At 41.7% G+C, this 16836-nt stretch overlaps 1 protein-coding gene across 1 annotated transcript in view; it reads right to left on the reverse strand.

Moving 5' to 3' along the window:
• LOC115133203 (synapsin-3-like) overlaps nucleotides 1–13925 on the reverse strand; it is a 114354-nt gene extending 100429 nt beyond the window's left edge. Inside the window, exons 1-2 of the mRNA XM_029666195.2 lie at nucleotides 13846–13925; nucleotides 5379–5785 (exon numbers count right to left, since the gene is read on the reverse strand). Of these exons, the coding sequence (XP_029522055.2) occupies nucleotides 5379–5755 (377 nt within the window). The 5' untranslated portion in view covers nucleotides 5756–5785; nucleotides 13846–13925. The remainder of the gene's footprint in view (nucleotides 1–5378; nucleotides 5786–13845) is intronic.
• Between the last annotated feature and the right edge of the window lie 2911 nt (nucleotides 13926–16836).

Below are 16836 nucleotides of genomic sequence, written 5' to 3' on the forward strand. Positions count from 1 at the left end.
TTACCCTCACTTTGACAGCAGATATGACAATGACATCAGTGATTGTACTGCATTTACCAAAGAGTGGTTGGATAGAGTAATCTAATATAGGATCATTCAAGAGCCGGTACATTGTTCAGATTCAAACAACAAACTGACAGTTTCTTGGCTTGCAGAATGTCATGTGGCATGGCATTCTTAGAAGGGTGTGGTATGACAGGGAGCCAATGGCAAGTCCGATGAGGGCAATATGGTGAGAGAGGGGGACGAGGCGGTAAGCAAGAGAAAGGAGAGGGAATCCTGGGAATGAAAGATTCCAAAAGACAGTGAGAGAAAAAAAGGTGAAAACAGGAGTGAGAGATCGAGAGCTTGCGAAAGATAGAATGAGAAGTGAAGAGAGAGAAAGAGGGAAAGGAAAGAGATGAGTGAGAAGCAGAGAAAGTGATGAGGATGGTGAAAGCTGCTGTGTGTGTGTGCACCACCATTGTGCCCCAGTCAGAGTTGGAGGCCAGGCCTGTCAGGGGAGCCCAGCGTTTCCCCGGAGACCAGCAGCCTCTCCTCTGGTATGCTCTGGAGGAAATGTGGCCCCGAGGCAGAGGGCAATGATGGATGGACATGGGACACCCTCACCAACACTAACCCTCACCCACAACTAAAGACACTAATAACTTGGATATACAGCACTGAGCTACTAGTTCTAATCCAGCTGTCTGTGCAAACACCTCCCAAGAGGAGACAAATATTACAGTCATGTTCTGTCAGCTATGAGATTCTATTAAATATGATAAAATGTCAATTCAGGGCACATAAATAAAGACTGTGGTAAAGCTACCACAAATGTTGTAACAGTGATTGGTATTTAGTGTAATAGTGTAAATCAAACCCATTTCAGATAAGAGATCCTATCAGCCATTAATAAGCCATCCATCAGTGCATCATAAATTATAAAAATGTAATTCTCATACTTGGCTAAGATATTTGGGTAATCATGAATCACTAAAGCTTTGAAAAGTGTCATTGTCTGCATTACACCACAGGATCCCAAGGCTTGGATGTTGGTCAAATGGTGTTACAATAACTCACCTTAATACGGAATTAACCTGCTATTAAAGCACATCAAAACCAGATTAATGCACTGAGGTACCGACAGAGACAAAGCGAGAAAACTGACCAATTTCACTAGTCCCATTTAGTCTACAAATGAAACCTGGGCGTTTGAAACCAAACATCAGACAAACATTGATCCTGAATTACAAAATCTTTTTCTGGTTGCCTGGTGGGAATGGACGCCTGTAATCATAAGGTTTTATTGTGGTTATTTATCTCATGGCCGTTCGCCTGCGGTCCGGGGCAACCTTCTCCAAGCTATCAGTTTGTGTTAAAGGTTTTTGCTCCAGATAAAATACTTGTGTTGGCAACCGTAGCAACAATAAAAGTGCCGGGAGATAGGATCAATGTTGATTTATGGAGATGCAGTAAAAACACAAAGGCATCTGAGGACTATCGGAGAGCTTAGGCAGCCACAAAGTGAACTTTTCATGAACTACTGTACCTTTCAAATGGGAATCAGATTTAAAGCCCTAGATTTCATCTAAAACCATGATCTATTACCATACTTTAAGGGTTTTATAAAGCTTTCCATAGCATCCCTAGCACGTGTGCTAAACTAAAATAAAGAGAAGTCAACTTTCTCATGTTGAATAAGACATCCATTTCATTTCAACCCTGTTTACCATCTGCACACCTACTGCTGCATCTATTGTGGTAGTTGACAGAATGGTGTTGACACAATTCTACCAGACCCTGTTAAATTTAGTGTCTGCAAAATGACTAAATCGGAAATGGAAAAGGAGGCCCATTTAAACACTTCTGGAGCTTTAGGTTTCCCCTACAACGCCAGCCAAGTACATGGAATAGAATGGAGACAGACGGTCGCAGGAGGGTTCACAGAGAACTGACATCTGTAGTAGCACTACACTGCAATCAATTCATCCACACGTTAACCTGAAGAGAGAAAACTAGCATGCCTGAATGTTTCACATCGTCTTAAACAAATAGTGAGGGGGAAGAAGAGGCACCATGATCCATACACGTTGCCAAAGCAGCAGCCAAATATTTAGCATTTAAAGGCTCTTACTAGTTGTACTTCTCTCTCAGGGGTATTGCTCAATGGTAGCGTCTGCTAAATGACTTAAATGTAAATGTAAATGTATTCTCCACTCCAACGCCACCTAGATATGATAGCCTGGTCCCAAATGTGTTTGCGCTGTCTTGCCAACTCTACCACATCTGGGACCAGGCTATTGAAGTAGGTTTAGATTCAATATGGCAAGGCAAGTCTGTTGTACTGAATTACAGTGATTTAAAGAGATGATAAAAAGAGAAGAACCTCAAGGGACAAATTACACCAAGTGTGTAAGTCTACATGAAAATGGGCCACGCTGCTACTACAAAGCTCAATCTTTGATGGTACACTGCTCACTCTATTCTGAGTAAACAAGTTCATCCCCATGTGTTCGAAATGGAACGATTACAAAATAATTATTTATTTGACCTTTATTTAACTAGGCAAGTCAGTTAAGAACAAATTCTTATTTTCAATGACGGCCTAGGAACAGTGGGTTAACTGCCTGTTCAGGGGCAGAACGACAGCCTCCAGTATTTATGCTGCAGTAGTTTGTGTCGGGGGGCTAGGGTCAGTTTGTTATATCTGGAGTACTTCTCCTGTCCTATTCGGTGTCCTGTGTGAATCTAAGTGTGCGTTCTCTAATTCTCTCCTTCTCTCTCTCGGAGGACCTGAGCCCTAGGACCATGCCCCAGGACTACCTGACATGATGACTCCTTGCTGTCCCCAGTCCACCTGGCCGTGCTGCTGCTCCAGTTTCAACTGTTCTGCCTTATTATTATTCGACCATGCTGGTCATTTATGAACATTTGAACATCTTGGCCATGTTCTGTTATAATCTCCACCCGGCACAGCCAGAAGAGAACTGGCCACCCCACATAGCATGGTTCCTCTCTAGGTTTCTTCCTAGGTTTTGGCCTTTCTAGGGAGTTTTTCCTAGCCACCGTGCTTCTACACCTGCATTGCTTGCTGTTTGGGGGTTTTAGGCTGGGTTTCTGTACAGCACTTTGAGATATCAGCTGATGTACGAAGGGCTATATAAATAAATTTGATTTGATTTGACAGATTTGTACCTTGTCAGCTCAGGGATTTGAACTTGCAACCTTTCGGTTACTAGTCCAACACTAACCACTAGGCTACCCTGCCGAATAAGACCATGTATGTGCCACTTCAACAGATCTGTATTGTGGTGGCAGATCACGCGTGTTCACAGGTAGTATTGAATGGTTAGAGGTAACCCAGGGAGCAATGCTCAGCACAGGTACATATTCTCTTGAGTTCTCCAATAGGTTATCAGCTAGCGCCACCTGCTGTTCATAACTCAGTGTTACTCCACACAGGGATGCAGGGAATGTGGAGAAACACACCAGCACTCATGTAGGTTGTGATCTTGCGGCAGGTGGACTACAGTGCCTCAGTGTGGCCAAAAATGAAACACCTTAGTTTTCATATCGTAATATGCCAATGCTGTTTATATCAAACATGCATTAAAAAAAACGTCAAGACCGATATTTATTACAGCCTTTTACCAGCCATTTCCACACGTCGCCAAACGATAAAGAGAATAACGCAAGGTTGATACCATACACACAAGCATAATGGTATGCTTGGAAAAGGATTTCTCACTGACAGCTGAGCACTTGTACCGGAATACATGCACTTAATATGTTCACTTATAGACCTAAGCTTAAAATGGACATGGTGCCTGGGCAAACAGATATGAACACAAAGGCCCACTACACTGTACAAACAAGGGACGTCTGCTATACTGTGTATGATAAGGTCAAGGCCAAGTTTAATTGAGACGCTTAAAATCACAATTCTTTTGATATTGTATCCAGTATGTTTGTATTTAATGTTAGGTCCTCTGTGCAGACATGGGCCAATGAAACATTCATACTATTATACCATTAACAAATGCATTGTGGTTGCAACTCAAAAGCTCTATAATACATCCTCAGTAACATGTGTCAGTCATCTCATCTCCTACAAATAATTAGACAGTGGACAAAATAAAATACAACACACTGCAGAGTTGTCATAGGCAGAGTGTACTGTATAAAGCTGCAGTGAGCTCCTTAGAGAACAGAGTGATTGACTCAGCCTAGAGAATCTACAGTAGATAATGAAGGGCTTCTTCTGCACGGCTTAATTACAGCGTACGCGATAAGATGAAAGGGAATGAGACATTTTAGGATCCCAGATGGGCTTTAAAAAGGAGTAGATTTAAGAAGGAGAAGATTTAAGTCCTGCACACGGACAGCATAGTCTGCTGGGACATAACTTAGTAATAATTCCAAGACCAGTCAGGCCTCCCCGTAGTGTAGAACCTTAATGGAGAGCAGAGGGCAGCGGCCAAGTTCAGAGAGATATTCTAGTCAGACTTAACCCATAAGAGTCTAAGCCCGCGGAGGATGGTTCTACTAACCTATATGGAATTGTTCTAAGAAGGTCATAACAAGGATAATTTTGCTATTTGATTTGAAATTTTAAGATCCCTTGAAGTATCCCCCCAAAATATTTTGGGGCCTTACTGCTATTAGCCAATACAAACGCATTAAACAACAGATTCACTACATGGAACAGATTTTGGACTATGTTGGACTAGTTAACTGTAAGGTTGCAAGATTGGATCCCCCGAGCTGACAAGGTGAAAATCTGTCCTTCTGCCCCTGAACGAGGCAGTTAACCCACCGTTCCTAGGCAGTGATTGAAAATAAGAATGTGTTCTTAACTGACTTGCCTAGTTAAATAAAGATGAAATAAAAGGTGTAAAATAAAAAATAATTTTGTCCAAAAATACCGTTTTCTGAATTTTATTAAAACTTGAAATCTGCCCCAATTAAATCAGCCATTCCGATTAAATCGGTCAACCTCCAATTTAGACGCATCAAAACAGATATCTCTAGCTTACACTTTATGGGGATGTTTTTATTAGGCTAATTTGACAGACATCGACTCTAGGGGGTTAAATAGACCGCCAATGCAATGCATGATTGTTACTAGCATCTAACTGGTGCCATATCAGCCGTTCCCTTTCTGAACTGGTTTAATTTTATTAATATGACTAATGCTGCATACAAGAATAGACTTTAGCTATTTGATGGCAAATTCCATGTGCTGTCCAAGTGAGCAGAGGGTATGTGAAACACTTTAAGCACAGTGCTTTTAATGCCAATTCAAATAAGTTGTGATATCAAATAACACTTGCAATAGAGCCTAGGCTTGTGTAATATACTGATTTAGTGGTCACTTCTATGGGAGAGAAACATACCAGTCTGTGTGCAGGTCGTCGATGACCAATAGAATCTTGGGCTTCCGTATGACAGGTTTGGCAGCTTCTGCCGCCGCCGCTGAAGCCTTGGCTGCTGCTGCAGCGTTCTGTGCCAACTGGGCGGTCTTCACCACACTGGAGAAGGAGCTGAGGAAACCCCCGGGGGTCGGGGCCGGGGACGAGCCTAAGGCCGAGCCCGAGGGCGGGACCTGTGGTGGCAGGCTGGGGGGCGTTCGCCTCTCTGTGGCTGGGGAGGCGGGATTGGAGGTGGAAGAGGGCGGGGTGGGGCGAGGCCCACTCTGCAGGTCCATCATGTAGCCGTTGGGGAGGTTGGCCACAAAGCTGCTGTCGGACAGACGCCTGCGTAGGTAGTTCATGGTAACTGGTGGGTCGGTCGTTGAGGCCAGCTGGACAAGGGTAGACAGTGGGATCCGAGAGAGAGAGACAGAGGAAGGAAGAGAGATATTATTGTGACAAATTTATAATAATGAACAATAATTTGTTTTCCCTCTGGCACAACACGCAAATTCTATATTCTCCTGTAACATTTCCCATATAAAATGCATTTGGAACAGGAGTATGGAGCAGAAGGCAGCGTCACTCATGTCAGCTAAGCTCTCAAAGGAACACACTGTTCTATAAAACACAGCCGGCCAGCGACCAATCATTGATGAAGAACTAAAGTAGGACCCTGTTGGAACCACAGTGACGGCCTCAGACACATACATGAGCTATTGCCTTAGGTGGTGGGGAGGGGGGCTTTGTTCAATGGCTTTGCATATTGAACAGAGATACTACTAATAGGCTCATGTTAAAGGGGGGATTCTAGGTGGGATGGACTTGAGGGCCTTTATACAAGCCTACTTAGAGTCCCCCAATCACCTCATGCATTTTAAATCTAACCATCTAACTTTAAATCTTTAACTTTAAATTTAAATCTAACTATCTGCATATTAAACAGTTGGTACAGTACTAGGATAGGGAGTAGCCTCATGTCATGAAGGATGTAGGGAGGGATGCACAATTCAAACCTTTTTGAGGAGACTGTAGCGGCCTTAATGCATTTTTGATTCCAACCATCAAAGTGCTAACAAACTGAGTTGCATACAGAGTGGAGGTCGTGAGATACTGGGCTTGATCCAAAAGAACGTCACTCAGATCGGCTGCACTGACTAAGAGGACGATGTAGAGGCGTGCTGATTAGAGTGAGAGCTTGCGTTATGACACCGAGTATGCGCCTCAAGAACATATATTCATCTATAGTCAAAGAAGGGGGCTGTATGGGGGAGATAAGGCGTGTTATGGGGTGGGTTTGAGGACTCAGACACTGATGGATACAGAATTGGATTGTGTGGGAGAAAAATAGGAGTGAGGAAAGGATATGACAGAAACTGTGGGAAATCAAAACATAAATTTTCTAAAAGGCACTAGCTCAGACCACAGACAGCCTACCAGACTGCATAGCACACCCAGGGTGTGAAATGTTCAATGGCAACTTGCCTGCACACGACATGTAGAATATGTTGCTATAGCAGAATACTGCATAGAACATGCCCCTCAAAGGACATATGTTTGTTCATTTTTCAAACCGTGTCAAAGAACATGTTTAGCTCGGCATTAATGCCATTGGCTTTTCAGGGACATAAAGGAAAAGATTGAATACAATTAATACGGAAGCAAATAGGGGCATTGAAAGGTGACAGATTACTCTGGGAGCTGTCCACTCTCGGTGGTGCTGAAACCATTAGAGCCCATCCTCAGAGATTCATCAATCTCTTCTTTACACCACTACTGGTGCATTCCCCCACTTTCTCACCAGCCTTAAAGCAACATTCCTCTCATCCCTCTGCACATACAGTATCTGATGCTGTTAAAGCCTTAGGGGCCAACCCTTTCTCTCTTTAAAGACAGACCGTTTCAACAAGCCCTTGCAGAAGTGAGGCTTATAAACCCCCCAGGGCCCCAACTGATCACCTCTCTCTTAGCCTTCTCTGTAAACGACAGATGGTGCAGTACCAGGCTAGCCTCTAAGGCAGGCAGCAATGGTTTGCATTGCGCTAGGGAAGGCAGTTACGGTAGTCTTTCCTCTGTAATTAATGGATACAGCAGGATAATGCTAGACTAAGGCAATGTTAAAGACCGTGGGGAGGGGGGGTCTGTGTTGATGCATGGTGACGATAATAGGGTTGATGGCATCAGGGTCAGGCGATGGGCAGACCAAGAGGACCACAGGCCATGGGTGAAAGGGGTACCTGGGGTGGATTAGAAGCTCTGACCTTTTGAGTGAGTATCATAGAAGAATGATGTGTAGCACTGCTGAAGAGGAATGGTGCCCTCATACCCTCCACACAAGGTAAAGGTGACTCACAGAAATAGTCCTGAGGTGTTCTGGCAGAATTCGTATGTGAAGGGATGGGGATATGAACCTAGAAAAGTCCATCTTGCTTCCAAGTGGGTGGTAGAGCATATTTTCCATATTAAAAGCACATGCAGTGAGCAGAGGGAGCTTGAGCGTCTTCCCTTCCGTGCATCTAGCATGTTAGCGGCATTACAGAGCTTGTATTATTCATGGCGGTCAATGTGTCGGAGATCAGGGATATGGACCGTTATATATATTGGGTCATTACTTAAATGAGGGGAAATCACGATGGTGGGTAGGAGTACAGCTGACTGGGACTTGAAAGACCCTAAGCACTGTGGAGGATAACAGTTGTATGGGAATTGCATTGCCTGTAACAATATGTGAAAAATACCATTAATAACGAATTAACAGCAGCACATCTAAAAGCAATCTAAAAAGCAAGAGCATAACGATACAATGGGGTTTGGGCCTCCCTCTAACAATTCAGCTTTATATTAATAGCTCATCCAACTTTAAAATTACACATGCGCACACTCTTACCCAACCCGTACGTAGCACACGTTTCTGGTCCCCTAGTACTTAGTGAGATAACTGGCACAGCAGTCGCTTAGCAACCAGTTCCTTTTTTATGACTAGTCTAAAAGGAACTTGGCACGGGATCAGAAGAGTGTGATGACATACCGTATTTGAGAGTCATCATGATACGTCAACCACATGGCATGCTATAGGGTTACCAACGAAGAGTCAGCTGTTTTATTCTCACTAGTGCCATCTTCGCCGAATACCTTTACCACCTTATTATTAGTCATCATGAAAATAAGGAAACAGAGGATAAAGTGCATTCCGGAAAGTATTCAGACCCCTTGACTTTTTCCACATTTTGTTACGTTACAGCCTTATTCTAAAATTGATTAAATAAAAAATATGTTCTTCAGTCTATACACAATACCCCATAATGACAAAGCAAAAATAGGATCCTAGAATTTTTTGCAAATTTATAACTAAGAAAATAACTTATTTACATAAGTATTCAGACCCTTTGTTCAGAGACTCGAAATTGAGCTCAGGTGCATCCTGTTTCAATTGATCATCCTTGAGATGTTTCTACATCTTGGAGTCCACTTGTGGTAAATTCTATTGATTGGACATGATTTGGAAAGGCACACACACCTGTCTATATAAAAAGGTCCCACAGTTGACAGTGCATGTTAGCGCAAAAACCAAGCCATGTGGTTGAAGGAATTGTCCGTAGAGCTCCGAGACAGGATTGTGTCGAGGCACAGATCTGTGGAAGGGGACCAAAACATTTATGCAGCTTTGGAGGTTCACCAGAACACAGTGGCCTCCATCATTCTTAAAATGGAAGAAGTTTGGAACCACCAAGAACATTTTAATCCATTTTAGAATAAGGCTGTCAATGTAACAAAATGTGGAAGTCAAGGGGTCGGAATACTTTCCAAATGCACTGTACTTTTGTTTTGATACAGACATTTGAATGAACAAATGTATTAAATGGACTGGGTTTACTATGTGTTTAAAATGTAACTGGCGTTAAGACTGCACTTACACAGGTAGCCCAATTTGCCCAATTATTGTCAAAAGAGGTGATCAGATTGGCCAAATCCAATTAGTGGAAAAGATACTTATTGGGCTGCCTGTGTGAACGCAGTCTTAAACATAAATCATAGTCCACACAGTAGGGGTGTGAACATTTAAACGTTTGAAGGAAATTGGAATCGTTAATGTGAAGCAAAAATTCCTTACTGAAAAACTAATGTTTATTTCTACAAAAGACACGCAGAGAAAGTCAAGCGATGGAAGCTAAATCCTGTATGGCAATACTTTGAGAAGTTAAATGAGAAGAGAGGTGGAATTGAGGTACAGTAATGGAAGTACAGGTGCAATGCTTAACCATCTGAAAGGGACCCAAACCGTTGCAGGCAGCACAGCTTCATTGTGAATTCAAGTGGAATTTTATTAATTTCTTAACATTTAAAAAGGGGGAAGAAAAGGCAGTAAGAAAATGTTTACATTCGTCAAATCCCTAGTCCACAGATGCTGACATGAGATAGTCCGGCTTTCCATTGTGACCTACAGTAACTACATGCCTGAGACCATCATACAAACTTCCTAACTAATGCAGCGCCATGTACTCAACTTGAATGTGCTGACAGTTGGAGAAATTGCTTGAGTAGTGCTGAGAATTTGAAAAGTATGAAAGCCAACGGTCCAATATTGTAATAACCTGCTGTCCGTAAGCGTACACGTTTTGACTATGATAGATGCTTTCGTCCTTGATGGTAATGGATAAAGTCAGTAACAGCTCAAGATTCCCTGCTCAATTTCTGAAGGTCTGGATAAGAGCGTCTGCTAAATGACTTAAATGTAATGTAAATGTCTTATCACACAGCATGTTTGGGCCGGGCTGGGCCTTTCTCTGTATGCAGCCTTGGCTTGGCAGCAATGAGGCACAAGCTCTACAAGACATGAGGGTCACTACCACTGAGAAGCATTGAGGGAGTGTGATTTAGTGCACCGGACTATGGCCCATGACGTCAACGTGCAAAAGCAGTGAGGGAGGAGCGCCCTTCACAAATTGAACACTAATCTACACCGCTCGGTCATGTTGTCAACGTGGCAGCATGATGCATCATTCAGAAGCATACATCTCATTGGGAAGGCTGATAAAATAATCAAATTAAAAACGCTTTATCTAAAGCTACCAATTTTACATGTGGAAACACAGATAAGAATCGTAACACCCATTATTGCAGATTGTTCTGAATGGTTTCCCAAAATTGGCCATTTCAATTTCTAGGATTCATATAATATTCATTAAATATAATATCCTACATCCAATTTCTTTTTGGGTGTAGTTACCCTTTAATGCAAGTCTGCACCAGCAATAGACAGTTGTTTGGTTTGCAATGTTTTTGTAGAGCTCATCTGATTGCAGAATACGCAAAACAAATCGCCACTGAATTAATGCAAACAATCATGATTTCATTCTGCCAGGTAGGCGTAAGCTACTTTGCAGTTAACATTTAATTTAAAAAAGGTTTTTGGGAAAGCCTTTCCATCTCTACCAGAATAAAGTTATCAATCATTAGCATCAATGCTACACTAAGGGCAGACATACACGTGCACCGCAAACACACAAGTGCATTCCTATGCCATTTCAGAAAGTTGCATGAAAATATGAAATCACTGATGCATGTTGTTCATGTCTTATGATTAACTTGGTCAAATGAATACATTTCTAATAAGGTCAATACATGTTTTTAAATTGTTGAATTCTGTTTTAATTTTAAATGATTCCATGTCTGCATTCGCCGCTACACAGATTTTATTGGGCCCTATGTATAGTGTTTTGCAATGGTATTGATTTGGGTTTAATAATAAATGTCACTAATCAAACATAGATATGTCCTAATAATTTCATTGAAAAACATGTGACTGGTATGTAATGGTTTAGTCGTATTAATTTATTAGGATTGTCGAAACATTGAAGTCACTTGCCCATTTTCCATCACATTTTTGGGCTTGTAGGAAAAGTCTTCATATGAGAATTGCACCATAAGGACAGCCCTCTTAGACAGCTGCCATTTGCTGGACTATTGGGGAACAGTTGGATTAAAGCAATAGGTTGCTAAGAGGACAAACTGAATTGGTTTCATGGAGGACTGGCTTGACTTGAGGATGACCACACTATTTTCATCATGAGCAAAAGCCATTGGTTTTCTACCCAAATTTGCATTTAAAAAAAGTGATCCATTTAATAAACTCAAGAGAACTAGCTAAATTGACGAAAGGGCGTAGCAGTAACAGCAGTATCTAGTTGGCAAAACCTAGTACCTTCACAGTAATTTATAGGGGGAAATGCAAGCGACTTTAATGGCTAATTTCTCTGAAGGGGGGAAAACCCAATCACAAAATTCAGTGAGAATACATTACATAGTATGAATAAACAATACTCCAAGCCACAGAGTCATACTACTTGTTAAACACAGAACTTGCCTTTGGTGTAAGATTTGGGAAGTCTGTGGGTGGATTTTTATTTCTATTCTCACATCTTAAATCATTACTAAAAAGATCACCAAAATCGGATGTTGGGCATTATATTTATTGAATATTATATGAATCCTATAAATGTAAATAGCCAATTTTGGTACAATCAATTAGCTTAATTTGTCAGAGTTCAAATAATCTTTTAACAAAATAATGTATTCTCTTATGTTTCTAACCACAGAAACAATTTCAGAAATCCTCTTGTGCTTTGAGGTAGAGCCACATTTCTCATTACTACACATGCTTAACCTACATCACTTCGCCATCAGTCAAAACTGGGAACCTGGCTCATGCCCGGGAAGCAGCCCGCTTCCAAAATTAATGCAAACGACGCTAACCCGATACCTGATTCACCCAGGGTAGGCCCGGGGCATTAACCAAATCCCCTCATTGTATCATCACCTCTCAGCCACCTAGAGAACACAGAGGGTGGTGACCTTAGATGGCCTATCAGCCTACCACTACAGTGCCAGGGCTACACAACCATAGGCACAAACCACTTAACCAATCCCTCACCACTTCATCATAAGCGACCAGTCCTACAGTTAGGAGGCAGAAGAGGATACATAAATATACCTAAATGCACATCAACAGTTCTCTCCTTAACTAAAGGATTTTCCATTCGTTTTTCATGGACTGCGATGTATTTGTTTTGTGTGTGTGTGTGTGTGTGTGTGTATAAAATACATAGACATGGATGACGTCATTAAAAGCTTAATATTCCCTGCTCAATGTCTTTGTCTTATCCATGGAGGGGTTTACACAGCATGTTTGGGGCTGGGATGGGCTGGACTGTGCCTTTCCCTGCATGCCAGTGGCTCAAGAGGGTCAATCAGAGGCATGGCATCATCATCACCTCACAGCCACAGAAAGACATAACAGGTGTCAACCTCAGATCTCCACTTACTGCAGATGGCCCATCAGCAGGCAAGTACACAAAAGGTTTGTCTTATTGTACTTTCATTTGCAACAAGGACTAGCCATCAGCATTTCTAGATTTCCTGCAAAAACAGCTAAATTGGGCAAATATCCAGATCAGCAAATTAAACATGAACAGCTCTTCATTAGACTGAACACTCAGAACACTCCCAGCTATCTCAAGGAGAAGCTATTCAATATTGAATGGTGTTTATTCACCAGATTATGGCTTCCTGTTGATTGTCAAGAATCCCAGATCAGAGCCTAAAGAAAGACTCACTAGTACCGATTTTGTCTGTGGTACATAGCCAATAAATTCAATTGAACATTTTGGATTCTCAGACGGACTAAAGAATCAAAGGGAAACACTGGCAGAGAGAATCCAGGCTACAGCTCACTAGCTATCTAATCTACTCAGTCACAGGCTGACAGCACATGCACAACGTTGAGTTAAATCAGCAATGACAACATCTATAGACATGGATAGGATTCTATAGATAAAATATATAAGCATGTTCATACAGCCTTCAGTAGCTTAATAGACAAACTGCATGATGTTTCCTATCAACTTGGAATGAAAAAGAAAACCGGAACCGTGACATTTTCAACAAGTGCGTTCACTCGCTCGGCATAAAATAGCATTCTTTTGGTATATCATATCATTTTGCTATACATAATTGTTGTATAAAACATGCCAAATATGTTGATGCAGACGGTTGGGATTCAATAAATACAAAGAAAATCTGATTGATAAGCCCAATTAGGAACGCAGGTGCGTGTAACAATGTCCTAGCTGCATGCTGGAATTCCCTTTTCAACCCAAACCAATCAATAAATCACAAGATATTAATGAACAAATTATTGCCGCACACCGTTACCGACTACCCGGTACCCCGTGTACTGTCACAAGCAAACAGCCCTGACTGCAACGCGCTAATTAGCCTGCGCAAATAAATATAACCAGCGGCTGAAATACGCTAACGTACTCGAAGTAACCGTTTCGTTAGTATGGTGAATGATCCATTTCAGCTGAGAGCGGTGGACCGATAATTAAAAAATACATGCACAGAGGCACCACATTGAACTACGTGCCGAATACATTTTTCTGTAATGGTTTACCTGGGTATCTGGTAACACAAAGTGTTTGGATGCTGCTCCCCTTGCGCTCGTGTCACAATCCTCACCAGCTCGCGCTTCAGAATCCACCAGTCTCCTTTGTATCCCACAATGCATGCTGGGAGCTGCAAAATGCATCCATTCCTGAGATCTCCTGGTTATCTCATTGGTCAATTAATTTGTGGTATTTAATAGCATCCCTCATAATTTCTTTGACTTGTGGAATATTCATATTTAATATAGGATGTGGCAGTATTGAATTTTCAGTTCAGACAAATCCAGTGCTGAGTGATAAGAGAGACTCCAGGTAGGTGTTTTATGGGCTACTGATTTCCAGGGAAGCCCTACTTCCTTGCACACACACACACACACACACACACACACACACACACACACACACACACACACACACACACACCACAGAAAAAAACACAGAAAATATTTATATTAATTTGGAATCATATATCTTGTATATAGGCTTAGTAATTATTTGGATTTCAGACAGAAGTAATCATTTCTGTTATGTATATTCTTGGGACACCGATGTGTTTTAGCCTATCCAGAGTCAGACCACAATCTCTTTATGGCAAATATTAATTCAATTACCTTTGCAAAATGATGCCATCCACAATTGTAACATACTTGTTAACTGTCTCAATGCTCCCTATCCCAGACACTCTTAGACAAAAAGGCTTCCAAAAGTCTTCTGCAGCTGTCCCCATAGGATAACCTTTTTTTTGGTTCCAGGTAGAACTCTTTTGGGGTTCCATGTCGAACCCTCTGTGAAAAGGGTTATACATGGAACCCAAAAGGGTTCTACCTGGAACCAAAAGGGTTTTTCAAAGGGTTCTCCTATGGGGACAGCCACAGAACCCTTTTTGATTCTAGATAGCACCTTTTTTTCTAAGCGTGTAGTGCCAGAAAACCTGTCACACAAGAGTACACTTCACCACTACTTTCAATGATCATTCCGGGATTGAATGAGTCAAAGCTCTAACTCTCAAACTTAATGCCCTTGCTTAGTGCTGTGTAATAACTAATAATGACGTAAATTCCTGATTGTTATTATAAACATTTACATGTTTTATTTGTATTGGGGAAACACCTCTTCTAGTAGGCTATATGAAAAGACGTTGCCTCATATTGGAAACTTTCCAGGGTGACTGGATTGGAAACTTTTTTAATTAATTAAAACAATGCTGACTGAATTAACTAAAGCCTAAATATTGGAAAGTGTATATGCTAATTCGAATTTAGTGAGCAGTTCCTTGCTCATCCTTCCAGGGAAAAACACAGTACATTCACAGATGCTGACTCCCATTGATTCCCTTAGTAAAATATATCATTGTCCCTATAAGCAGACTAATTCATTTCAGGCATAATACAAATATCAATTGCTCGTTGGGTTGATAACAGAGGCATTAGAATGTAACTATTAAACATTCAAAGAGTTTCAATGTCTATTGCATTTGAGCTTCATAGCAAGTCAGTGGTTTGAAACGTTTCAAGATCATAGTATTAGTATGATGCAAGAGGCACAGTGTGACTTACTCCCTTTATCAAAGTCACGGCTTGATCCGAGGGGGTTGTCATTTCTTTGTGAGTGAGCGTTCAGAAGTTCAGTGACAACAACAACAAACACTAAATTGATTCTGAATATTTCAAATGCAACAACTCTTTGATTTAATACCCAGACTGCAACGTTGGAGCTTCTGCCAAAGTTCAGCTTTTGATTTCAAAGCCCTTTTGACACCCAGCCCACTTGCCATTTTTTGTCGCTGTTGTTGTTGTGTCCACTGAGATTTACCACATCAATCAATAGTAGACCACTGCCAGAGGAGACTCTTTAATAAAGAGCATATTAGTTTAAATGATTCACTGCAGAGGGAAACCACGCTTTTTGCTTTTTTATTTGGATATGATATTTAGGAGTCTCTCTATATCCAGTAATTGATAGTTGAATGTTTTAGCACCTTGTACATTCCAGTATTGAGTCAAATTGTGTATGATGGCTAGCTCTGACACAGAAAATACGTGTGTTCTGCACAGTGTCCAATGATTTTAATCAACAATGCCATCCCACGTTTAAATCAGCAGACACCTACCCATGTCATGAGAAACTACAACGGATCCTCATAGGAAAGTGTCGTCCATGCCATAGACCTTAATCATAAAGAAACAGTGACCTGACTGACTTCCAAGCCCTCTCCAACTTTCCTCTGCAACAACCTGCCTTGTCTTTGGAGCAGACTGGGTTACTGGGAAGAACTTTGTGACAAACTTTTTTTTCTTCAAAAGTGCTAATTAAATCAAATGTTTATTTGATTGATTGATTCTCTCTCTCTCCCTTTCTCCCTCTAACTTGCTCTCCCTACCTCTCTCTCCCTCTCTCTCTCTCTCTCCTCTCTGCAGCCCTTCTGTGGTCTGGCGGCTGCTCTAAAATGCTTCCTCACCATCTTCCTGCTGTAAGTGTACGAGAGAGATCAGAGCGGCGTCATCGGCAGTACAATGACTCGGCACAAAGTAAGGTAAACACATCTCAGACCCCAGTGGGAATGGGCCAAGGAGAGAGAGGAAGGAGGAGTCATATTTAATTAATATCTCATCAATTCAGGAAAACCACGCTCTACCACACTTGCAGACACATGCTGATATTGAGAAGTGCCCCGTGACCAGCTACATGGGAACCACATCATTCTCCTATCCGCCCGGCAGCTGTAGCCGTCTCAAGGCCAAGTGGCTTCTAATCAAATGGTCCAAACAGGAAGGTGATGTTAGGGCCGGTTAAGGTCAATGGCTGTTTACTGTCGTACGATGGATGGGCTGACCAGCCTGCAAGGCACAGCTGTGTTTTTTTTTACAGGATAGCTCTATTTAGCTGTTCTGCAAATGGATGATGAGGTTAGGCATGGTATAAGGTTTTCGGAGAGTCATCCATGCCAGCTGATGAAAGAATATGTGTCTAGAATGAGGCATTGCACTGCAGTATGACTT

Source organism: Oncorhynchus nerka, linkage group LG8 (assembly GCF_034236695.1).
Source record: "Oncorhynchus nerka isolate Pitt River linkage group LG8, Oner_Uvic_2.0, whole genome shotgun sequence".
NCBI lineage: Eukaryota > Metazoa > Chordata > Actinopteri > Salmoniformes > Salmonidae > Oncorhynchus > Oncorhynchus nerka.